At 41.9% G+C, this 27,106-nt stretch overlaps 1 protein-coding gene across 13 annotated transcripts in view; it reads right to left on the reverse strand.

Moving 5' to 3' along the window:
• Positions 1-26,839, reverse strand: part of CAST (calpastatin) — a 55,001-nt gene extending 28,162 nt beyond the window's left edge. For 2 of the 13 annotated variants that reach the window (XM_063421588.1, XM_063421586.1), the window contains exons 1-4: positions 26,423-26,833; positions 21,531-21,596; positions 18,333-18,480; positions 14,477-14,548 (exon numbers count right to left, since the gene is read on the reverse strand). Coding sequence is in view for 5 of the 13 variants with exons in the window: in XM_063421585.1 (XP_063277655.1) it covers positions 14,477-14,548; positions 21,531-21,596; positions 26,423-26,464 (180 nt within the window). In the remaining 8 variants the exon portion in view is untranslated. Of the gene's footprint in view, positions 1-1,627; positions 1,782-14,476; positions 14,549-18,332; positions 18,481-21,530; positions 21,597-26,210; positions 26,322-26,422 lie in introns of those variants that run through there. The other 11 variants (XM_063421590.1, XM_063421587.1, XM_063421592.1 and 8 more) reach the window with 10 other exon arrangements.
• Between the last annotated feature and the right edge of the window lie 267 nt (positions 26,840-27,106).

The following is a 27,106-nucleotide window of genomic DNA, read 5'->3' on the forward strand; positions in this document are numbered from 1 at the left end:
CGTTTTGGAACTCCACAAAGGACACTGTCTGTTCTCCTGGCTTCAGGGATGTCAATCCAAAAACATCACGGTGTGTTTCTGTTGTAGCTGTATCAAATTTTAAAACCCAGAACATTCGAGTTGTCTCATCAATACAAGTAATATTCTTCTATTCCTGCTTCAAGATCCTTGTCTTGAAGGTGTATTTTGTATTTTTGCATACGCTCATGCTGTATTCTATGATTCTGTGATTTGCCATGTCTGTCACAGTAACACCTTCATAGGCCACTTTAATTTACAGCACAATTTATAATTTTTTTTACTTTTTCTCTTCTCTTCTCTTCCATTTTTACATTGTCTCTGTTTACCACGTTACTTGAAGTACAAAAACACATACACACAGTTTGAATGAACAGAAGCCATATTACTACTTTAAACCCCATGGTGGCTTCTTACTTCCACATGGAAAAAATTTTAATCTTGTAGAACAAGCATTTCTCAGCAATAAGAGAAAAGCCTTACAGAAGTTAAAACGCACACTATGATAATGACAGTATGGTCTCCTCACCAGCTTAGTTGGTGTCTCACACACCTCAGTGAGAGGTTCAACTGTTCTAAACACATATATTATAGAGAATCTGCAGTTGTCACACTGTAGAAAAGTAAACAAGTAATAAATATATGCTTTCATATACCTACAGATTGACTGCTTAATAGATAGGAGCTTTTGCATGGGTGGAGACACACATAGGAATGTACAGAGCCTCCTACATTAGGGCGGAGAACAAAAGTTTTTAACAACCTTTTAACATATTTCCACTACCACCATCAGGCAACCTGCTGGCAACATAGTATTTTTCTTAATTTGCTCTTTAACAGTTTTTTCTCTCACTTTCTTTCTTCTGCAAGAAATTAATCTGAATTCCTTCTGGATGACTAACAAGTTCTGTTCTACACCTTCATATTAGTCACCATAGTCCCTATCTGTTGAATAAAAAAACTTTTATCTGAGCCCTTCTCCCTTCCAGCTCTCAGAAAACTTCTACCAAACAACTATCTTATAATGCACTGAAAAATTCTTTTTTCCCATGTCCCAGCACAACAGCACCACCAAAACCTGCAGGAATGAGTGAAAACCTCCCAAAACCTCAGCTGTTTCTTCCTGCCCTGTCCACCTGGAAGGCAGTGACCAGCAGAAGCAAGAAAGTGAAGAATGGGGGTACTCATGGACAAAGAAGAAGCAGTTTGAAAACAGAAAACAGCTAAATGCTTGGCTGCTGACCAGTGGCTGTGGATGACACCAAGCCATCCTCCCTGGGGACACTCAGGGTTAACTCAGGAGAAGAAAGCCCTGGGGAGCCAAAAGAAAAAAGACCAGACCAGAAGAGCAGAGGAACCACCACAGAGCACCTTGCTTCACTTCCCCCACTTCCTGCTCAAGTTCCACAATAAAGACCCACAATTTTCCACTCTCTCCCCAAAAAGGGCCACTCCAGGGAAGAAGCAGGGTCCTTATTCTCCCAGCCCTTCAGCCAGCAGGGTCTGCAGCCAGACTGACAACGCCAAGAGGCTGCTGAGCTCCTGCCTCTGGCTGGTACCACCGTACCACCTTGTCACCATCAGCCTGGCTCTGGGATCAGCCTCTTACCGCATGTTGCTCTGGTGCTCCCGTCCCCAGGACCCTGCTCTGCTACCAGCTGTGCGCAGATGTTTCTGACACAGCTCCACAGAGGGACTGCAGAAGGCGTGAAGCAACACAGGGGTGCGTGCCAGGCACAGAGGTAAATACTGAACTGCTGCCTGGCAACTTGGCAACAAAAACCTCCTGACGCAGAGCTGCTGTGCGGCTCTGGCACACCCAGCTCACACCCTGGCATGGTCAGCCTGAACACTCCCTCGCAGGAAGACTGGGGTGTCAAACAGCAAGGGTTTAACCTTGCTGTTAACCCAGACCAGGAAGCTGGGGCAGAGAAAGTCAGGAGGTGCTGTAAAGAGAGAGTGGGGTGTCCTCTGAGTTGTCAGGGATCCCTGGAGGGCAGAGCAAGAGGGGAGAACCAGTGCTGGTTCCCCTTTTCCTGCAGCTGCACCCCCATGGGTCCTGCCTGAAACCAGGCATGGGTTCTGGAGGGTGCTGTGCCAGCCCTGGTGCCCTGTGAGTGAGGTGCAGGAAGGATCCCAGTCTGGGGGATGGCTAACATATAGCTCTTGTGTGAGCTGGGAGGCAAATCCATAGCACAGCAACTAGGACCACTGATAGCCCTCCAAGAGCTGCTCCCTGCCTAAGACTCTTGAGACCACCACAGCAGGGACTTGACATACAGGGAAGATGCTGCTACAGGACAGCACTGATTAAGCAAAGACTAATCTCTTAATTACCTCACCTTGCCAGCAGAGCTGCTGGGTGACCTGCAGTGTGGGGATCAGTGTTAACACAGAAGCTGGCCAAAAGACCTCAGGTGCTCCTGAGTTAGAAGACAGCTTTCCAGGGAGGGCTGATGAAGAGATTTGGGATCTCATTTGATAGAATTAAGTGAAGGAATACCCTTGGAAACTCATTTGTCAAGTTATTCATGCTATGGTTGAAAGGGAACTGTCACAGAAGCCAAGCAGTGGGTTAGCAAATCAAATCAAAACAAAAAAAATATCAAAAATTGGTTATTCAGTCTCACTATGAGTATCACAGAAATCTGCATGAAAAATATGGAGAAGAAGGACAAGAAGAAAATAATGATAATACAGGAGAAGAAGACAATAACAATGACATCAAAATAAAAAAACTGAACAGCTCAGAGGATTGGATGCAAATGCCCTGTGGAATAAAAAACAACAGACAAAAAAATCCATGAGTGCTCTCATTTTCACAAAACTAAAAATCATTTAAATTACCTCAAGTGTAGCAAGAGCTAACGTCAACTAAAATTATAAATTTTGAAAATTCATGAGGAAGATTCATCAGGCTTTGTCATTGAGGAACGTCATTGTCCAGCCTCAGAAAGGGGCACAATGCACCAGGTGGAGACCTTCTAAACCAGAAGAGGTGCTTTAAACACTTACCAAGCAACCCATACAGAAATGCTGAGATGAAAACAAGAGGATAAATAAGAATCAACAAGAAGAAGGCAACAAACCTCCAGAGGAGGACATACTGTCACTGTAACTTTTCATTTTACCCGAGGTGACATTTTCTTGAGTGAAATGGGGAAACTGCTCTGTAACACTGGGTTACAATCTTGTTTCAGACAGCTGAACAAAACAGAGCTCCTAATCTCTGACACTTGTGATAGGTTGAAGACATCAACACAAACAACAAACAACAAACACAAAACAACATCAAACCCTTCTAGATAAGCAGCAATACTGACAAAAACATGCAAAAGCCATAATGTCACAGATCAAGATTGTCCTACAAAAACAAACAAGGAAAGAGGAATCTGGGGAAAAGTAATTTGTTGCTGTGACAACATAAATATAAATGTAAAATATAACTTCCAACCTCTTTGGCTTGAGCTTCTCTAGGTCAAGTGCTAGCACAATTTCCACCATCACGCTGCAGCAGAGATGAACATTGAAAGACATGGGGTCAGGTTTAGGAAAAAAAAAAAAAAAAGAAAAAAATAAAAAGTATGTATGAGGGACTTAGAGGAAGGAAAAGACCAGTCAACACCTGATGTTTTGTACTCTGGGTCAGAGCCCCAAGGAAATGGAAAACAAAGAATAAAGTGAATTTCTTTTTTAATAAAGAATTTTTCAGGTCTGTGCTCTATGATCTTCCTTCTGGAGAGAAGAGTCACTCTGAGGCAAAGGCTACCTGGACAAATCAGGCACCTCTAGCTCTAGCAGCCTTTGGGGGAGCTTGTATTAACATTTTTAGAGTGATCTAGCTGAACTCAGTATAGAACAGAGGACTGAAGAGCTACCCAAGTTCTCTTGTGGGTTAACACTCCTTCGGTATGACTAAGCTGGGACTGCTTCTCAGGCTTTGAGCTCACAACACCTATGATTTCACAGTTACTAATTCACAGGGCGTGTAATTCAAGGGAAAACCTAATCTACCTGACTACAAGTGGCTGCTTCTTTCCATGAATGGTCCTGATACTGAGCTTTAATTAACGGCACTTGTAAGATGTGGGCAGCAAAAGCTCTTCAGAGAATCACTGTGTTAAATAATGGGTTATTTCACTGAAGTGTGAAACACCACTTGAGCTGGTAAGAGGTTAAATATCTCTCTTGCTTTGATGGTGTGTGGCAAGGGTGCAACCCTTTCATCCCTGGACACACACACAGAAGGCAGCAGGTGGGACAGGGATAGGCCCAAGGGGGTGTATAAGCACACGTACAAATAAATACATAAATCTATAAACATGTGTATTTAAAGCTACACTGCATCTCAGACATGCAGTGACTTAAAATGGGAAAAAATGATTAAGCATTAATTTTTATATCTCTTTTATAGTTACACTATTTATAATAGCTGAGTCAAAAAATTACAACTTTGAGTGTTCCTATGTCATTTTCCATTCCAAGTAATTTTGGAAATATCCTACTATTTTGCAACTGCTGTTCTTATACGCAGTTCTGCTAATACACTTATAAGAAACACAACTGTTTTTTAACAGAATGACAAAATACCCACAACAACCAAGAAAACAATATTTTTCTCAAGATTTCAAGTTCTCAGTTAATTTTGTGGAGGCTTAATATTAAGCACCCAGTGAAATGGAAGAGCAGGATGCAGGTTTATAATTAGTACCTGCATATTACTCAGACACTGGTGCACTTGTACTGTCCTGTTGTGATGCGTTTCTTTATAGAACCAATGAGAATCATTTCTGAGAATCATTTCCAAATGATTTACGCTGCAATTTCTGATGGCTGACTGCCCATGTGTAAGTTGCCTTTCATTTCTAAAGCCCCCTGTCATCACTGAAACCCACCAACACTGCATGTTACAAAAAAGTCTCCTGCCCCTGCCAGCCACTGAAGGTAGGTGGGGCAAAAAAATCCTTGGAGGACAGTTCAAGTTACTTTTATGTAGCTCTGTTCTAACTCAATCTAAAATTCTTTGCCAAAGTTGTTATTTTGGCTGGTTTTTAAATTCATTGCTACTGTAGTTGAATTCTTCAATATACCTGGTTTTAAAGACCTATCTTTGAAAAAAAAAAAAAAAAAACCCTAACAAAACAACAAGCAGAAACCCTGTCTCTAGACATGTTTCCTTGTGCTTTTAGCACTCATAAATTCAGCTGGTGTGAATACAACTGAAAAATATCTACAATCTATTACTATAATTACAGTTCAAAACTCTGCAGCTACCATCGTAGAAAAGAATATCCCTAAAATTTCATTATTCTGCCATTTTCTCACCACACAGAACAAGCATTTGCAACAATTATTATTAATCTATACCCAGAAGCAAGATAACCAGCATTTAGAGATGGTAAAAAACACAGAGAAAATACAGCCATTTCCTCAGGAAACAAAAACATGAAATTTTTTGTAAGGAACTGGATTGAACCAGGATATTGAGGGGCTGATTAGCTTGTAAAACTCTTTTACAGCCTCAGGTGCTGCTAAATTTATTGATGGTCATGGAACATTGAGCTAGACAACTTAAATTACAGAGATTCACTGGTGTGAATATTCTACTTTGAATACTAGAATAAAATTTCTGCCATTCTGGCACAGAGATGAAACTCTTCAGTATTTTACTACAGAATTTTATGCATCAGCTAAAGCTGGCTAACCACACTAGTCAAATTTAACACAATAGGTTTTTAAGCAGTGTTTTTAGAGAAAATCTACTTGCATTTGAATTTGTTCACACTAAACAAAATGTTATCACGTAAATCAGTAAGATCAGCATTTTATTTGCCACAGGCTTTACACCTCCTAGAAACTGTCAAACCACCTTTAGGTGAGATGTCTGTTTTAAGATGTCGGGATTGCAGCAATCTGACAGGCCCAAGGCTTCACACTGGCATGTTTTTCTTTATTTTAGGAAGAGTTAAGACTCTGAAACAACTTTTTTTGGAACAAAACACAACTGAGGCCAGCAAATGGCATTTTACTTTAAGTTATTTTTGTACTGTTTGACTCTTCCCTTAACTTCCAGCACCTCAGTTTATGCTTACTCATATGCAGGAACTTAGGATTGTCAAAAATTTTTAAGTGTCCCACAGCTGATAGCAAGAAGCACCATGCCCATTTGCTTCCTTTGGAAGCAGAAGAAAAGAGTTTAGTAGTTGATCACAGTTCATGCACACTAAGTATACAGCAAGAACTTTACATACTCACAGTTCAATTTGTGGCCATTAGACTTGCAGCCGAGTCTTGCAGCTCGGCTTAGTTCTTTAAAGGTTTGACTACATACAAAGGCAATTTCTATTTAATGTCCTTCCATGATACTGGAAGTGATCTGGAAACAAAGTCAGTATATTCCAAGCAGACTTCATCTGCTGCCTTCACATTCTGTGTGTCTGCAAACAGACCAATTCAGTATCTCAGGCTGCACAATGCTTGTTTCTTTTAAATTAATCAACAATCAACTTTAAACTCCCAATTCGTATTTCTCTTAAAGCATGCTCTTCCATTACCTCCTCCTGTTCCTGTCACAGAAACTTCCTGTTTCTGTCACAATAAATTGTACAAGCTGGCACACACTGAAATTTCACTTCCATTCAGTCATATTCAGACATTAGAAGCAGTGCCCCAGTCCTGTCATGCCTCTTCTCAGGTTCCCACTCTGCACAAGACAGGATTACAGTACTGTATGAGCCAGTCACTGCAGATGAGCTCTCCTGTTTTCATGGGCAGCTCAAAAATCCTCTTTTCAGTTTTGCCTTATGTGAGCACTCAGCATTTGGCTGCAACTTCTCCAGCCAACTGTTTCCATTTTCTGCATGCTGTTTTAAACACCAGAACATTCCACAGTTATCTGCAGCAGCAAACTGCAGGCTGACAAATAAACACCAGGAAAACAAGAGATTAGGTGCCAGCCACACGCCATGCTGAGCTGCTGAGCTCAGCTAGGATTTGTGTCATTTGGTCTGCAGTGTCACGCAACACTCTGCTCTGCAGAGCTGGGATGCAAAGGGGAATTACAAACAGAACCAGGGACTCACAAACAGAATGAGTGTTCTCTAAAAGAGGGTTGAAAAAGACACTAAAGTTACATATAATTACAACTTAATCTTGAGATTATGAACTAAATTACTTCTATTGTTACTTCTATTACTTCTATCTATTGCAATAATCAAGCCAGGCAATATCCAGTGTGAGAGCAGCACTCAGAAGAGGAAATTTGTTTTTCAGTCCCAGAATGCAGAGAAAATGGAAAGAAAAAATTATTCATGAATAGTTGTATGGAGTGATACACACATGGCTACCAAAATGAATGTAGAACACAGGAGAATAAATAAATACCACCAAGACAAGAGATCTTAATAGAATTTGGCTGTTAAAATATCATCCAAAGGCAACACTGCATAATCAGGGGTGGTGGTGGTGTGTCCTTGGGCTTTGTTCTTCAATCATTTTAGAAAATTTCAACATTGTTTTACTATTCCCACTTAAAAAGAGGTAGATTGGGGCACCTCTTCCTTCAGCATCGTCTTCAATTCAAAAACATTCAGAAAGGCCTTCAGCATGCTCTGGAGGAATACTTGCATTATGGTTCAGTTAAAAAATATGAAACCTCCACTTTAGTGATATTTTATCCAGCCTCACAGCGGTCTTCCCTCCTGGGGATCAAAAATGCTCATTTTCAAGCTGGTTCCAGCATTTGTGCTGAGCACGGCATAAAGGCAGGCACAGACCTGACTTCTTCCAGAAAAGCAGGGTTTCTGAGCCTTAAGGAGCTCTCAAAGAGTGCTGAACGCCACCACCCTCCCTGTCTCCCTGCCAGGTTCTCCCTTTGGCAGAAGAGACTCTGGACAAAGCCCCGAAGTCTCATTGATCACAATCATCTTCTTTTTAGGGAAACAAAGGGCAGAAATGGTGACAGTGGAGAGGCTGGAGACCAACTCAGTGAAACAGTTCCTTTGCTTTCTGGAGATAGAGGTTTCTCTTCTGTCCTCACTACCAGTCCTCCAAGAGCCACCAAGGCAGCATAGCCTTGCCCAGAATTCAAACTGGGAGTGTCTCCCTCATGTGCAAAGCTGTACATGAGCTCTACATGAGCTGGTCATGGAGCTCATTTCTACAACTCCAAACCAGAAACAGAAAAACAGAATTTCCTGCAAACTCTACATACCCTATGTATCTAACCACTCAAAGGAAACAAAAAAAAAACCCCAAGCCCAAAAAACCCAGACTGCCAAACCAAAAAAGTACTGTGTTATATGAAAGGCTGAGAGTAACAAATGTTAGTCTAGAAAACAGAATGTCTAGTGCAGAAAAAGCTATTATAAATTGGTTTATATAAATCTAAAATATGCAACTTTGAGGAAACCAGTTACCAAAAAAAAAAACAAAAAAAAACCAAGACCTCAGCAGAGTTGTTCTAGAATGTTTAAAAATTCTGGGCTATTTCATGCACTACTTTTAACTTTCTTCAAAGGAGAGACAATATTACCAGTAATAATTAAACACTGGTATAACTTATGCAATGCCTACCTATCTAGTTTTCACTACTGCAGAAACAATACAATTTATTGAAAAGTACTATTTTTTCTCAGATGTTTTAGCATCTTTTAGATCATATATTTTTAGTGCAATAAATGACTGACACCTGAGCGCAGTTCAAACAAGAATTTGCTCTTGTCGATCACCACACCCTGACTACGTAATACGCTGTACAAGCATACAGGCTCTGCATTAGTACGCTAAAAAAATCACACAAGTCTTGGAAGCCAGAACAGCATGGCCCATGAGCAAGGAAAAAATACCAACCCCACTCCAAAACAAAAATATAAATACAGAACAACTTAGACACCACTTTTAAAACTTGCTCTTCCTTGTCCCTCTCTTCTCCAAACTGCTGTGTCATGTGGTGTCTGAAAAGGCTCTTTCCAGTATATCAAAATAAATTCAAAAGCTTATTAACTACACACTGCTCTGGAATGAGTCAAGCCGCCTGACACAGGAGTCAGGCCAGAAAGCTCTGGAGCTGGCAGCTTGTGTTATCGTAGCTCACAAAATTCCAAGAAAAGGGGGAGAAAGGGGACAAAACAAAACAAAAAAACACGAAAAGGAACAACAAGAGACAAAGAACACGAACACAAACAAGCCTCCCGCAGAGGCAGCGGGAAAGCAAAGCAAGAACAGCTAACTTACATGGTAGACGTGTGGCTCCTGTTTCCGGCAGGGCCACCAGGACACGGCTGCTCCTCACCCTGGCGCTGGGGCTGGCTTCCGGGAGCTGCTGGCCAAGCCAAGCCCTTGGCAAGGCAGAGTGCTGAGCCACACAGTTCCCACCCAGCAGCACAGGGAGGGCATCCAGACCAGCAGGTTCGGGCTCCCACACCGAGCCACAGTGAGCAAACCCCTCCTGATCCTTCTGGGGCTGCTTCTGGAGCTGGCCAGACCAGGGTGACCCAGCAGGGACAGCTGTCACTGAGCTGTCACTGAGAGACATGCGGCAAAAGCAAGGGGTGAAGCTAAATTCAGCATTCAAAAAGCAGTACTTGCCTTCCACTTTCTGATTTGTCAGCACTGGTGCCAAGGGAGGGAACCTGCTCATTTCCCCTCAGTAGAGCTAGCCCTATTACAAGTTTACAGTCTCTAAATTTGGACTGATTACCCAGACTCTCTGAGTACATGGATGTTACTAACTGAAAGTAATTGAGATGGTTTAGTCCACTTAAGGCCTAAACCTGACTGACTAGGGTTACTCTTAAGCATAACAAATCCAAATAATCTGTATTGGTTTAGAAATTAAGAGGTGCTTCTTGAAATACCAATAGTGATCTGCTTTTGAATTTCTTTTGCCACATAATCAAATTTTCAATATCTGTAGTAGTTTGGGAGAGTTTGTTTTTTAAAAGAAAAAGCCCTTATGCCACTAACAAAACCTTCACCCACTTTTTCATAATAGCCTCTGTATTGCCTTTTATCTTGAGCAAATAATAACAAATTAGTCAGCCCTGGATTAAAAGGGATAAACATCGGACAAAGAAAAGATCCCATTTCTGAGTGAAGTATAAAATTTTTTTTTGTGAAAGGATTGTGCTATTTTGACCACTGCACAGGTCTACAAGCTGCAAATCCTGCGTCTTTACACAAGGCCAGCTCTTCCATGCATGAGGCACCTTCTGTACTCCAGCAGCTTCCAATTTTTAATGTTTAGGTTTATTTTTAGGATGCTGCTGCCACCAAGAAAGGCAGCACTGTTCTCCACACAGGCACAGCCCTCCTGATTTTCACATGCTGCCAACAGCTCTGAGGGCAGCTTCCAGGAAGATGCCCATAATTTGCCACAATCCTGCTGCAGAACACCTATAAATTGTGAAACTGTGTCATGACATGCACCTACCCCAGAGAGAACATGGAAAGGAAGTCCTCAGATAACCTGAATTGTTATTTTTCTGAATAATCTCAAATTTTACAGATAGTCTTCTAACCTTCACAATATGACTGGGAATGTAAGAATAAACTTACATATTTCTGTGGACATTCCCAAACAATCCTGTGACTTCAGATGCCTTCCACTCAAAAATTCCTTCCTTCACAATAAGGTACCTATCTGCTAAGCTCACAAAATAAAAATTTGGTGACAGTTAATAAGGTGTGTAGCAGAAAAAAACACTGACAGTATGTGTCACTTGTGATGATAAACTAGATAAACTTGCCTGCTGCAAGAATGGTAGGAATTTCACTCTAAGATACTTAGCAACCGCTCCTCTTTTTCCTTGTTTTCTCCTTTGTTGCATGAGAAAGGAGAGAGAATTCCCCTTTAAAATAGTGTTAACTTGGGTGCCAGCTTGAATCAATTGACCTTAAATTCCTCATGTCATTAAGGTCAAGAATCCTCCTCTGAAAATCAGAAATAAAAATCATTCTTACTGCATTTCCACCACTGTTGTTGAACAGTCCCAGTATGCTTCAATAGTTCATGAAAGTAATACAGACAAAAATTCTCACTTATCTAAGCTATAGCAGCCAGTCAGAAAAAGAAAATAATTACTCATTAGAAGCAATGAAAAAAATCTGCTACATGAAATGCAGCAAAACTTCATGTTATCAACAGAAATACTATATAAGAACACAAAGATTCAGGAAGAGTGGCTGGATCCAGCTGTGTTCAAGTATTAGTGCCTTCTATTAATAGACACGATAGAACACTGAGGTGGAAATTGGCTTTCCAGACAGCTGTGGGACTGGCAAAATTTTCATTAAAGGCTGTAAAAAGGAAACACAGCAGCACTGCCTGGAGACCTTTTGAAGAGAAAGGAGGTTAGTTCAGTTTTTCCTCCCCACTGATGCCTGCTAATCCTGGCAGCCATGACCTGGTTTATGCACCTTGGCAGTCAGTATGTACATGGAAGAGGCTGCTCTTATAGACAACTCAGTAAACATTCCTGATGATGACAGCCTTACCTGAACTTCCTTTTTCACTCCATTTACCTGACAAGCCAGGTGCTCACTTGAAAACCCCCCTGGTCCAAACCAACATCGAACGGGACTCCCCCATCAATGAGGAAAGATTTGTCACAGAAACAAAGGAGTCAGAACCTCTGCTTCAGTGAAGCCTCTCTAAATTGTTTAGATCTGAGTCATACAAAAACTGGGCACATCCAGGTTGCTGACTGACCCTCCTGAGTGCCCTTAAAGCAGAGAAGGAGGCAAGAGAGGCAGCACTTCTTGCACCACAGGGACACTTAGACAGCCAATTAACACCCCTCTAAGAACACACAGAGCAGAGGCAGTGAGTAAATACTGGCTGCAATTCCAGGAACTCAAGAGTGACACAACAGAAAGCACAGGTGTAAAACGAAGGCACCGAGAACTGCATTTCTGAGGGACAGTGCAATGAAAACAAAACCAGGCACCTGAGTGCTCTTCCTTGGACAATCAGACTGCCCACATGCTCAGCATGACATAATGACCATCCTTCACCACATCCAAGCTCCTGCATCTGAAAGCCAGAAACCCCAGAAGAAACAAGCCCTCAGTTATTACTACTTACTAGCTGAAGGAAAAATTACTCAGGTCTGCTGTGGAGGCAGCAAACCCCCTCTTGGTTCTTCAGTTTAATTAATTTCACCATAAGATAGAAACAGGTTAAAAAAATAAGAAGCGTGAGCTGAAGCAACTTAACTATACCACCTCCCTTGCCTCTGATAAGGATATAGAAATTTATGATAAGTAATGACAAGTACTACTGACCAACAGAACTAACAAAGCTACATAAGGGCAAAATAAATAATAGAAGAAACAGAAGTCCCAAACTGTCCAAAAACTGGTGGAGTATTTCTGATTGCACTAAAAGATTTGATCATGTTTTACAGGAAAACAGAAAGGGCTGTCTTGCCTTTTCAAGAAATATTCATTCCTGTAAAATTCCTGTTAAAAAACAAAACAAACAAAACACACAAATAAAACACCCCCCCAAAAAACCCCACTGCAAAATTTTTGTTTTCAGTAAATATTTTTAGAGACAAAAACAAAGGCAGAAAAGAAAATAGCCAGACAAATGGCTTGAAAAAAGGTATGGGTGGCACAAACTACAATAAATCTGAGTTTTCCTCTGTTTAGATAATACAGAGGACCACAGGAGATTGTTGAGAGTAAAACGTACAATTACCAAAAGATTTAGCCTGAAAAGGTGGAAAAAGTTGGAAATGGCTGAGTGGGAACTTAAAAGGTTGAATTTAAATTACATTTTGATTAAAATTCAATATTAGATAGTATGAGGTGAGTATTTTCATAGTACATAATCCTTACCAGTAAGCATGCTGGAATGTCCCAGAAACTGAATAAACACCAAATATTGCTAAAATACACAACCTAAGCTGCCTTAACCTAATATACAGCAATTCCTGGCAATTCCATTGCATTATTTTCAGGACACCACCCTCCAGTTCTTAGGCTTAACAGCATGTATGAACTGTGCCTTCCATACTTAAAAGTTCTTTTTACTTATAACAGAAAGAACATATACTGAAAGAAAAAAAAAGACTCAGAGATCTGTCAGTCAGCAAATTAGATGTAAGCATCTCTGAGACTATGCAGCTGGTGACATCCAAGTTGACTAGGAGGAGAAATCCTTGGCAAAGTGCAAGGAACAGAAAGAAAAAAAATTAGAAAATGCTGGGCTCTCTTTAGTGATAGACAGAAAGGGACAACAGGATTAATATCTTTGTCTCCTCTCTCACTGAGTAAAAAGGAAAAATAAATTACTTAGGAAGCATGCAGCTGTCCTTAGGTGTATTATTTTACAAAAGCACTGATTAAGAAAATAAAAAAAAAAAAAAACATTCAAAAGCAGAAACATTTCCTACTGCTAGGATCCTTCAAAAAATAGGCTCTCTCCAGACATGGAACACTGTGTTGGATCTGTGGATCCCTCCCAGAGTGACTTAGGAACTCTGCCAGCCTCACATTGTAGGTGAGAACTGAGGAGCGGGAAAGCCCCTGGCTCACACATGGGAGTGAAGGTGGGTTGAGAAATCTGTCAAAAGGTACTTCTGAAACCCAGAATTTCAAGGTAACTAAACTACAGAACACGGTACCAGAACTAAACAAAGACATTGCTCTTACCTCCAATGCTGAATAGCAGCCAGCTGCCTCACTCTTGAATACTGCCATCACAATGGGCCCAATCTGAGTTCTCCCTGAACTCCAGGTGGAGTTAAACTTTACTTTCAAACCTCACTAACTTTCACCAAAAATATTTATTTATATCAATAAAACATACTCCTACTTCTCTTTTAAGTGATCTGCATTTTACTCACCTGTGACAACCATGCACCTAACAATGGCTACCAGGTGCAGCATCAACAAGAGTATTTTTAACATCCTGTTTCAATACCCTGCAAGAACTGAGCACCCTGTTACCCCTCAGAAAATATCATCTGCACTCTTTTGCTACTCAGCTTTAAAATGCTTCTTGAATGATCAGCTGAACTGCTCTAGGGGAAATGAGAGCAAAGACAAGCTGTCAGGTTTTCAAGCACACCAAGTTCTACCAAGTAAACAGAACCCAAAAAACACAAACACCTCAGGGTGAAAAAAGAAACACAGCCTCCCAAAAGTCAAATGCAGGTACCCACTGACATCAACGGGACCTGGATTCTTTAAAATAACTGAGAGACTAACAAAGAACATGTGAAAAGAAATAATGTTACCATTTACTTCCTCACCATGTTAACACTGGCATTCTGCTGACTTGTGCTCCCCTTTTATTTCAACATGCTACAATTTCTAGCAAGTCATGAAAAGCACCCTTGGGGTGTTGAATGTTGGCAAACAAACCCTTTTCTATCCCAGTGCAGGGGATGGAGTCACACCACATCCTCTTCACTTGTAAAAAACCATCACTTCCTTAAGTACACATTACCTTAGCAGAAGCATCTGCTCCACTTGTCTCTGTTTTGGTTGGCTGACTGACATTAGCGGTTGCTTGTTTGTTCTAGAAAATAAAAAAAGACATAATAACGGTCAGAAATATAGATGAAAGAAAAGCCAAGTAAAACTGTAAACAAACAAAAAAAATCCCAACCCAACCAAAAATATTTAAAAAAGAAAAAGCACACTTAAAAATGTCTCCTAGAACATTTTTGCAAGGCGAGTCATCAAAAAATAAATTCTCCTACGTAGCTTTAATTCACAGAGGCATACTTCAGAGCCCAGAAATGTGCACACCCAGAACAGCCTGAGTTCTCTTGTATGTTTTATGGACTATATATAAATCTGTCCTATTTCCTGTGGCACAGTGACTCCATTTTAAGCTAACAGTTAATGCAACAGTAACTATATAAAAAGTATCATGAAAACAAGAGGGGCAAGCTATTGCTGCTCAGACAGACAGTGATGACTAGCCAGAAGGTAACATCCTTGAGCAGAGAAGTAGAGATACAAAGTTATGGACAAAATTATGTTTTTTCTAAGAAGCACAAGATTCACAGTGCAATTAAAGATTTCACATTTGAACCACTCTCCACAAGCAGGGCAGGCTGCAGAAGCACCAGAGATTCAAACAGCAAACTCAGAAGCACTAGTTTTCAGTGGATGGGACACCAGACTTGCAACAATCTGGGAGATCCAGAGACCTCTGCCATTCAGGTAATTCCCCCTCCTCTTTCTGATTTAGTTTGAAAATCTGGAGATCAGCTAGAGCAAAGATGCACATTGGGCAGTCACCTCCAGAGATGGGGCAATGGTTCATGTACACAAGATTAACTTGACAAAAACATGGCCCAAATCTGGAACCAAGAGGGATCTTACATCAAGGATTACACTGGTAAAAATGACATCCCTGAAAGACTCCACAGGGTGCTGCAAAACCCAACGCTAACACTGATTTTTGCCTGTTAAAAGGATGTTAGGAGTGTTCCAGTCCAAGACCTTCCCACACAAGCGACTGAAGTCCAGTGTTGCTGCCCATTACAGACCTGCACAGAACCTGGGGTCTCTGCCCAAACTGAGGGATGTGGACAGCACACTCCTCAGGAAAGGAAAAGGCAGCAACAAAACCCAAAGACCCCTAACACACCCCAGAGACACACATACCCTCATCACAGCCTCCCTCTGTCATATGTCAGGTTTGCCTCGATATTTTCTCCTCCGACCACACATTCCTAAGGGAGCAGATAGTCTTCTTCCACATACTCTTCAGCTCTTGTAGAAGAACAATAAACATTTTTAACTCCCTTAGGAAGGAAGGAGTGTTCCAGCTGAGGTGGTAATGAACCTGGAGGCAGGTGATGTAGGTGTGATGCATTTACAATTTTGCAGAGACAGTACCAAAATGCCATGGGCTTTGTCTCTGACATAGTGCACTGAAGAGTCTGTAATAAGCATTACTCACAAATCCTTCAACATTTAATTCAGTTGTCCAAGTGGCTCAAAATCTGAAGTGCTAGCCTCCCCTTTACGTCACCACAAAAGAATCACCAAAAAAAAGAGAAAACTCCGAAGAGCAAAATTGTGGGCACACCTTCAGCACCAAAGATCTTGACTGCCACCTCACGCTCAGCCTCTGGCTCAGGGTTTACAGTGTTCAAGATTTACTTTTGGCATCAAAGACGACGTCTAACAGAACTGTGACGCTCCGAAAATATTACAGAATCACAGAATTCCATAAATCCATATAGTACTGTTTTAGAGAAGGGAGTCTTTATGACACCTACCAACATACTCAAGAATTTCAGGTGCAAGGGTAGCTTTCCCCAGCCCCCAAATCTGAGCTACAAAAAAAACCCCCAAAACCAAACCAAAATAACTATTAAAAAGAACAACAAAAGCCCAAACATCCTCCAAAATAAAAAAAAAGAACCCCCAAAACCAAAAGAAGTCAAGCCAAAAAACACACCAAAACCCAGAAACAAAAAATCCCTCCTCCTAAACCTCTCCCAAAAAACCAAGAAAAAAAAGTCCCACCAAAAACAACCAACCAAAGAAAAGCCCTCTCCACAAAGAGAATCAGTTAACAGAGTGAAATACATCCTTATTCAGAGTATGAACTTATGCTAATCAACTAAAAAGAATAATAATAAAAAAAAACATGTTAATGCAAATATTTGTTTGTTGGTAAACCAAACAGCGACAAAAGATAAAGAGAGAAGAAAAATGAAAAAATAAATTCTCCTCTGGAACAGAGAAAGACTACCTGGAGATAAGCCATGTGGAAGTTTAAGCCACCACATCAAATAAGTACCACTTAGTAAATATTTACCACAGCACATGGAGTAATAGACACTTTAAATCCCAGAGTCACCTTTCAACAGCAACTTCTCTGATATTTAGGTATCCCTTAATACATTTGTAAAAACAGAAGGACTGGTCACATCATTCAATTAGGTTTATCCTTCTTCTACCCATATTAAAATAAGGATGTTAGATATTCCAAGCATGCAAACTAGCTCAGAAAGCCTTTATTGACAAATACATCAGAGCTGTTCCCTCTTCCCCACCCCCAAGAACTGGAAGAGTATTTTTCTTCTGTGACAATCTCAGACACAAATAACTAAGAATTGCCTTGCAGCTGTACTCACACCTTGATTCCCAACCTGATATCAACAGAAACAATGAATTATCAAAACACAGCTTCTTTATAAAATGAATTAAAAGAATTATGGGCCTGTAAAGAATTGTGCGTAAAGGAATAAAAGCTGTAGCACGTTAAGTACTTATAATCTACTCTTCATTACTAGCAGTGGCTTCAAAAAGACAGAACAGTTTCAGAGTGGAATATTAATTCTGCAGGTTTATTAAAGGGGAGATGAAATACATTCTTCTGATAAACGGATTTTGCAAAGGAAGACATGTATTACGACTGGTGTCCAGAAATGTGGACTTTATGTTCATTTTGGACTACAACATTCAAGTGTTCATTGTGAGATTGCAGTAAGAATGTTTACAGTACACTTGTCTTAAGGAAAAAAAACCACAGGAGGCAAGGATGTGCCTTGTCTTCTGCAAATGCTTTTGGCAACAATCAGGAGCATTTCAGCCTTCCCCCATCAATCTTTCATTCAAGAACACGTCGAGCAACAAACACCTTATATTCCTTCTGAAGACAGAAACTCACATTACAACAGCTCTCAGCAAATACCAGAATTTAACTGAAATAATGTTATTTTTTAACTACCTTCGGCATTTTAGCCTAAAGAAGCACTAAAACAGAAAAGGGAGACAGATAAAGAAGCTGTAAAGAAGCTGCAGCTGTGCTTCTCAGAACCCTTCCACACCTCTGCTGAAGATGGATTAAGGCCACATCCTCCTCTTGCCAGTGCCAAGGTGCAGTGAGGCACAAGGGAGAAAGAAAACAAACAATATAGATATAAATTAATAATTTGGTACCAAAGTAAAAAGAAATCTCACAAATACTGCAGTAAAAACTACCCATGCACTTCCACAACTCAGACCAGCAGGGGGCACCCCAACGAGATTGTCACCAGTCATAATCCCTTCACTCTGCCTTAATGCTTTTCCTGGATAAGGAATCCTAAGCAGCAAACCTCAAGATCAAAATGTATCACAGACACACTGATTTCAGAGCAAAGAATCAATTCTAAAAGGACCGAGATGCTTTAGCAGCAATCATCACTGTCATCCTTTCAAAGTAAAGAATAAGTTTCCTGATAAGTAAAGTACAATGGGATGAGTAAGCAGCATAGGTTCTGCCTACAGTCCTGTAAAGAACAACTCAAAATGCCAGGACACGTTAAAGAGGGTCCTGTTTCACACCATACCTGGTGAAATATGGCCTCACTCTAAGCTGGGCTTCCAATTCCTAGAATATATGACTCTTCCCTTTTAATATCACATTTTCAGATCCAGACAGCAGCCATGCACAGGCTAGGCTTTTACAGAGATACAGAATCTCTCTTTGGTATTTCTCTGCAACAGAAAAAAGAGAACAGGTCTTTTTTCATATTATTAACATGGATCAGCTCAGAGCAGGGGGATTTCAGAGCACAGCCACACACAATGTGAGCACTTGTTCTGCCTTATGAATTTCATGTGATTGTGCAAGAGAACACAGTGTGGCCCAAGGGCAGCCCTCTGACAGGCACCACTGACTGGTCAGGGTGAGCAAGATTATGACAGCAGGACCATGCACCTCATCACAGTGCAAGACCTGCCTTCCTGAGTTTGGATAAGCTTCATTTTTATCAATCTCCTGTCTCTAGAAGTGGTCAGCAGCAGATAGGAAAGAAAACAAAACCAGTGATGTAAAAACAGTTCAGGTCCATGTTGATGTTTCTTCTAAATACTCTTCCAGACTCAATTTGTGGGCCAGGAATTTCTTAAGTTCCGTGTGCTTTATAAACTATCCAGGGTTTTTCGTCAGTGATTTTGTGCCATCTGCCCTTGAAAGCATTTATATTTTAGCATCCAAGAGCTTCTAGAGCACTAGAGCCCCAAAGACCTCAAAAGTCGAAGTGATCTGAAATTGGTAGAAAGGCACACACACATGTAAGCTGAAGGCAACGTCCAGATGGGGGATAAAATAAAACCACAGCAGCTGTCCCTCAAATTGCTAAAAGCCTTGGAACACCAGGAAGGAGAAGAAAGGAAATTTACTGCTTCACATGCTTTGCAATGGCATGCTGCAAACACATTGGCTCAGGTCAATGATGTCACATCACAGAGAGAGCACAGAGGATCAGATATGGGAAACCTGTGGCACACCACTCATTTTCATTGGGTGGAACCTGCATCCCAGCTGCCACAATATGTCACAGCTTCACATGCACAAGCAACCAGCAATTCCAACAACCCCGATTTCTTTTCTGTTAACAACCCCATACACACACCCACAAGGAATGAAAACATTTCAGTAAAGCTGAATGAGATTTTCAGCAAGTGCCTGACCCTCCCTAGAAGGTGAACTCAATAAATGTAAGGTTCTAACAACCAAGACATAAAGATTTTAAGACAGATCCCTGTGACTTGTGCCTTTGTCCTTAGAGCAATGCCTAACACCACATTGCACATACACTTTCATTGATGTCTTCACTGATGAACGCCCTTTTTTTTTTTTTTTCAATTACATATTCTAACACATCTGGAACTTCCAGCACATCTTATGTCTGTTTCTGCAAGGCTCCATGCACAGATACACACTCAGCTCCTCATCACTGGACACAGATTGTGTCAATCTCAATCAAAAGCTGACCCTTCCTGTGCAAGCAGATCCCACATCCTGTCTAGACTTACAGCTTGAGCAGCTCTGCTGAAATGATGCAAACAAGCATGACATTGTTTTTCCTTGGCTAACATCTTGAGGCAATGAAGTGATTGGAGATCAGTCTTTCCAAGGCAACATGGCCCTGTCCACCATGGTATCACAGCTCCATCCCGTCTATGCGAGTCCATGTCTTACCAAACAGGTTTCTGTCTACAGTAAACCTGTTGCGTTTTCTTCAGTCTACTTTGAAGTCTCCAAGAAGAAAGGGTTAAGAAGCCTGTTCTACACCCTAACAATATTCATAGGGAATTCCTCTTGATGATGTGACGAATTGGGACCTCCCACTTAAATCAGTGTCAGGCTCTCCCTAAGTTTGTTCTTCAAAGTTCTACCCTCCTTCTCTCATTCCTTCTATATACCCAAAGAATTTGAGAGGCAAGAGTTGTTTGTTGTTATTTTTGGCTAAACAACAACCATACTGATTTTACTGTTTTCCTTTCAGTATGGATATGAACTCTTCAAAGATCTTCACATTTTCTAGTAGTTTTTTTAATGCCAAACCTTTTCTAGTAGGCAGGTGAACAAACTCAGTATTCTAGACAACATTACCCAAAGCTCTCTACAGATATATTATAAATTTCTGTTGCAAAAATTGAAGACTATAGGAATCATCTCTGACTTAAAAAAAAAAAAAAGTAATATTGCAGACTCTTGGGAAAGTTCTTGAAAGATTTTGAGTTGCTTCCTCAACTGCTTAACAAGTCAGAATGTTTTGGAGAAAGGTATGAATCACAGTCAAGTTAATGCCCCTCAATGGGTCTGTGGAAGAGGTTTTTGATCTGTTTCCACTTTCAAGCACTGCAGAGTGGATGGAATAAATAAAACATATGAAGAAATTCACAAGAGGAAACATGCTTTCTGAGTTCTTAGACTACTGTATGTATAAGTATCCGGACAATAAATTTTATTAAGAGTCTTGTTTTGCTGGAAACAGATCTTCTCAGTAAGAGGTCAGAAACATTAGCCCCAGAACCCCAAACTACAGGCCTTGACTCCCACCCTTCCCACAAAAAATGTCAGCACTTCTCTACTATGAAGAATGACGTGCAGTCACAAGAATATGGCATTAAACCAAGAATGTAGAAATGCACAATAGTATCTATAAAAAAAGAACAAGCTGTCTCGAGAGGAATGGAGAAACATGTTCTTAGGCTAGAGAAGCCTTCCTTGCTTTCTGGACAGGAAAGAAAAGCAATTGCTTGAACCGTCTACTTCAGAGGACTGTAACAAAAGCATTCACTGAGCCTGATTTGCAGTGCAGTCAAACAGACTTAGGCAAAGTTATTTCCCACATAGCTTCTGCTGTGGATGAAGCATCAGGTGGAAAGCATTACAGTGCAACTTCCTTCACCTGTACTTCTGGGCAAATGAAAAACCAGGGACACTAGATGTGTCCCACACAGCTGTGTACCAGCACTGCAAGGCAGACAGTTCACTGAGGTAACTTCCACTGAGGATACCAATGTGAAGTATTAGGGAAAATATGAACAGAGGAAAAAAAAACCCCCAAACATTTCCAGTAGGCTGCTCAGCAGCACAAGACAAAACTAAACATTCCTGGGATGAATAATGACTGTCTGGATTAACAAGTTAATTGTCCAAAACCTACCACTTTGCTATCAAAAGGCAAAAATCAGTATAGGAGGAAATTCACTGCCAACTTTTCTTCTTAATATGTTCAAACACTTGAATTTACCTCTTCCACTTCTGCTTTTTTCTCTCCTGCCTTGGAAGAAGCTTCACCTGCCTTCTTGTCACCATGCTGTGAACAGAGAAAATAGATGAGTAGTTATTTAGATCTTAAGTCATATCTTCCACACAAAAACATTGTCAAACTCCTTAGTGCAAGGATGATTCCTTTCAGCTACCACAACATGAGACCAGGGAACACTTAAAGTTTTTCTTCTCACTAATGGACAGAATTTCTAACTGGCCTGCTGGATAACTTCAAGAGAAATCAGTCATAAGGTCATGACTTTTAGGGCAGTTACATGACTGTTCTTGTGAAAAGTTCTGGAAGATATTCAGCTTATCACTCATCCCTCACCAGCAATGCACTTTCCAGTGCCCGTTTTAGAAATGTCAGAATGACAGGCTTCATCAGCAACTGAACAGCTCTCAGAGACACCAACATGTGTGCAACCCACTCCAACATCTGAACTCCCCTTAGCACGGAAATGCTTGTTATGTCCAGCCCTCCTCACCTGATAGAAAGAAGTTACCATAATTGCCATAACTCTGGTGCTGATACAGAAATAAATAAATGCTCCAACAGTTCAGGCACAGGTCACATTAGGAAATACCATTCTTCCAGGATCCCTGAACCTCCTGCACCTTTTATCTCCTCCTCTTCCTTCCACTTAACCTGATGTGCAAGCCCAGTAGCTTCCCATGTGCAGCAGTGTAAAGAAAGACACATTTTGCTCAGCACACACACTGGTATCCAGCATGTTGTAACTTCCTGTGGTGATATGGTACCTCAAAAAATCTGTTTTCAAAAATAATAAAAGCAAAAACAAGAATATAAAAGGCAACATATATAGCTACTCTCTAGCATCTCAGCTAGTGTAACTTTCCATGGAAACTGAGACATCTGGGAGGGAGGATTCACATCTGGTTTGTTTTGTTAAATAAAGACAGGAGATTATTCAAGACCCATTTATTCCTTTCTGTTTTCAGGACTAAGCAGCAGGAGGCAGAGCCTGCTAATTTACTAAGTAATGAGCTCCCACAGACTTTTCTTTACATGGCTATAGGGGAAAAGTAATGATCCATGTATCACTGCACTATCTTCAACAGGAATTAGTTCCAGCACATCAGCAGGAAAAAATACAAGCTAAAAAAAGTACTACAGCAACCGAAATTTCAATTATTGTTTTGGACAACTAACAATTCAAGTTTTTAAAATTAGTTTGGTTATGACTAAGACACTTGACGAGTTTTAAAATTGGAACTGTTACACTCGTATTCCAATTGTGCCTCTTTAGAGGAAAAACAAGCCCAAAAGGTTGTCTGTTCAGGTAAGAGATTAATTGATTCACTGCTCCATAATAGCACTTCCAGTAGAGACACAATTTACCCAGCTATCTGTGCTTTTCATTGCTACAATAAAAGCACATTGCACACATATCAGTAAGAGCAATGGCAGTGAGTGTCCTGTTGCTGACAGAACAGGAATTTCAGAGCCAGCACTTCCAGGAGCTCAGGAGCTAAAGGAGAACACTGTTGATCAGGCTCTCTTCTTGCATGGATACCCTCAGCATCAAAATGCTCCAAAAATCAAGTATTGTCTTGAATCCAACTATTAAAGTCTTCTATTGCTTTAATTTGTTTTCTTCAGATTCAGACATAGCTTTAAAAGCAGCAACACCAACTGAAGTGCAGGGTCTCTAGGGGTTTTTTTGGGTTTTTTTTTTTCTTTTACTAAAGCAAGTCAAGGAATGTAGGAATTAAATACTTGCTTCCCACTGAGTATGCCAGGCCGCCTTTATCAGGGCTGAATCTGGTTAATCACCCTAAGTCCACCTCCTCATCTTCATACCAAAGAAACCTACAGCAGAGAGGACCATGGCATCAAAAGGGCACTCAGACCCAGGACTAGGAAGAGGGAGATATGAAGGAGACTGGCAGGATTCCTTCAACCACCCCTCAGGCAGAACAACTCCCTGAGGAATCCCAGGGCAGCTTCACTGCCCAGAGAGGATTCAGAATGGACCAGGACAAGGATCACAACTTTGCTATCCCTGAACTCAAGTCAGAGAGACATTAAAAGCATGACATCTTCCCTCCAGAATGCTATGTCAAGCAGCATCTGTAATAAAGAGACTTTGACTTAGAGGCCAAATATATTTATTCCAGCTCAGGGAACAACACACATACGGTCAGACCAAAGTAGTTTTGTTTTGGTTTTTTTCCAGTAAGTTGAGTAATCCATCATGTACACACAGAGCCCTGATACTCACTCCCTGGCCTCAGATAATAAAACAGCCTGTGAAAGTACCGCCTGCAAGAAAATCTGCTGTCCTGAAGAAGGTAACCTTGGAAAGCACAACTTCATCATACACCTGAAGAAACCATGCTGGTTTGCTGAACAGTTGATGCATAAGGTATGATGAGGATAATTTCAATAATGCCCTTCAACAGCTCTTCTCTTATCTGGATTTCCAAGCTTTGAATCCTCCACTAGAAAAAAATTAAATATACCAAAACAAACAAACAAACCCACTAACAAAACAGACAGTAAAGTAATCTGTTTAGTCAGAAGGCTAAGCTCAGGTTTTGTGGGATAGTGTACATTCACTGCTCATTCATATTCACAACTCATGATGACAAGCTGACTTTTTCTTTGGACACTCTTTCTTTTTCCTGCTCATCTTCCCTTACAGTGCCAGAGATACAGATTCATAACCAAGGCAGCGGACCAGAGCAGATCCAGCTCTCTCACATCAGCAGTGAGTGTACAGCTAAAGTGACAATTTTAGTTTAACTCATAAGCTAACAATTCCTTGTAGCTTTTAAGCTGGCTCAAAATATTTACCAACCTTACTAACTTAAAAAAAACCCAACAAAACACACAATCCTACCCATAATCACATGCTCAGGAAAATATGCAAGTGTCACGAGCATTAAAGTCTATCCTGAGATCTTCATCCTGTTCTAAAGTGCACAAACATGTCACCACACTATTAAGACACACCTTTAAACTTCAGACTCAAAGAGCACTTGTAAACTAGAAAGTAACTGGTGAAAAAGCACAGAGAGAATTACTAAAAACTGAACAGATACCTACGCGCACAAAAATTCAACTCTCACTGAAGACTTTGCTTCCAAGAAATGCCTTCTAAACCTCAGGAGACTTAGAAGGCATTAACAAGCCTTTGGTTTCCATGCAATAACTGGGTGAGAAGCGAAGTCTTGCAAGATTCTCAGCTGAAGTCAATCAACTCAGCATTACAGATATTTAAGAAGATGGGAACCTGACCTTCGCTCTCAGCTGGAACCGGGAGGAAGACAGGGTTTTTTGACACTGCTTGGAAAACTGTCAGATGCCAAGAGTTGCCAGGGGAGTTATAGTCAAGCCAGGTAAGGAATAGGAATGTGAAACCCAGATTCTTATTACATCCAACACCAGCTTTAAATACACCAGCCAGTAGAGCTTTAATCTCCTTTGTGTCTGTTCCTCTCACCCACCTTTCCTGCTTCTCTTACCTCCCCAGTGTGGATCACATACACTAGAGAGGGCTCCAGTCCCACATGGAGGCCCACAAAAGCCAACAACCACAACCACAGCTTTCCAAAGGAGCAGCTGGGGGAGCAGTTTTCTTTCCTGATCGCAAATAGCCATATCTTACTATCTTGTCTTTGCCTGGATGCAATGACACGAGCTTTTACACCCATTCCATAGCTTAATGCAGTAATTCTCAAACTTTCTGCTTAGTGGTTTTGTATCACCTCCACCACACTGATATCTGAAATCACTGCTAAAACACTGATCTAAGCTACGTGGAGAACTTAAAACTACAGTTATAATTTCAAGAGAGTTAATCGACCTGATCAGTGCTATTTTCTCTGAAACCAACATTTCACAACACATGCCTTCTGTAAAACTTTAACAGAATGCAAACTTTTTTCTTTTTCCATACAGATACCAACTGCTTCCTCCTATGTGTAATAAACCACAAAGGTTTCTTAAAGGCTTTTTAAAGCCTTTTAAAGCAGTCGCGGGTTCGTCACAGTAATAAGCAGCGACCCAAGTCCATTCCAACCACACAGAGCCGTCAGAGAACTGTGGTTTGCTCAGGGAGGATCTGGCAAGCGACGGTTCTTCCCGGCAGCACCGCCACTACCCACCTGCATGAAGAACACGCTCCGGGATTAAAGCGCAGCGCAGTTTTTCCCAAAAGAGGAACATTTCCACATAAAATCCTGTTTTACGCGTTCTGGTGCGGTTTTATCACCCCGCGAGCCTGAGTCAGTCGGGCGAAAACTAAAACTGCTAACAGCACCAACACCCCCAGTTGGCTGTGTCGCTTTCTGACAGCGGATCGGATGCGAAGGGACAGCTGGAGCACACCGCGCTTCCACCTGACCTGAAGCATTGGTTTGTTTTTTTTTTGGTTTTTTTTTTTTTTTTTTTTTTTTTAACAAAAAAAAAAAAAAAAAAAAAAAAAAAAAAAAAAAGAAAAAAAAAAAGGCGTTGTCTCGCCTCTAGGCGCACCACAACCCCCTTTGCTTACCCGCTTCTCCATCCCGAACCGGGGAGCGGCGGCACCATCTCGCCCGCCGCACCCCGTGCCCCCCGCCAGCCGCTCCCGTGGTGCTCCCCGCTCCTCATCGGGGTGGTCCCGGCTCTGCCGGGTCTTTCCCCCACACTCACCATGGCGTACCACCAGCGGGCGAAAGCCATGGCGCTGCGCCTGCTCCTCTTGCCCGTGCTGCCCAGCACTGCGCGGCCCGGCCCGGGACGCGCCCAGGGCGGTGCCCGGCGCGGAGCCGCTCCCCCGCCGGGGCCGCGGGGCACCAGGGGCAGCGCTAAGCGGCATCGCCGCCCTCCTCACACCCTTCCCCGCATCCCCGAGCCTGCCTTACCGTCGCGGGCAGCGGCTGCCTGCCCGTCCCGGGCGCCGACATGCCGATCCCGGGGAAGAGGAGCGGGGGCTGCCCGGTCGCTCCCAGCTCCGCAGGCGGTTGGATCGGCCGACGGTCCCTCCCCTTCCTGCCGAGGCCGAGCAGGGAAGGGGGAACCAGGGGGACCGCGGGTCGGGTATGAGGCGGCGGGGAGGGGATAGGGAGCCCGTGGAAGGACAATGCTCAGCTGGAGCGAGGGTGGCTTTTCTTTAAAACAGCGGGGTTTTTTGGGGGGGTGGCAGGAAGTGCGCGCAGACTGTCTTCTCGTCACGAAAGTCATTCACGTTGGAAAAGCGTTTGGGTGTCGACAGCCGACCCTAGGCGGCTCCAGACTCCATGGCAGTCCCCCGCGAGGATTTTGCCCTTCCCCCGGGATGGAGCAGGGTGGAGGTTGCTTAAGGCTGCTCCAATACCCGGCTTCTCCACCGGCCTCTCTCCGGCTCCTCTGCCAGCTTCCCTCCAAATTTGGCACCCTATTCTTTTGACAGCCTCCTTCCCTAGCGTCTGCATTTCGGCTCCTCCTCCAGCCTCTGGCTCCTGTGCCAGCTCCCCTAGAGCTATGCCACCCCAGCTTCTCGGCTGGCTCCAGCCTTGGCCATCATCTTGGCATGAACTCATTCCCACCACACAAACACGCTTGGTTTG

Source organism: Prinia subflava, chromosome Z (genome assembly GCF_021018805.1).
Source record: "Prinia subflava isolate CZ2003 ecotype Zambia chromosome Z, Cam_Psub_1.2, whole genome shotgun sequence".
Taxonomy (NCBI): Eukaryota; Metazoa; Chordata; class Aves; order Passeriformes; family Cisticolidae; genus Prinia; species Prinia subflava.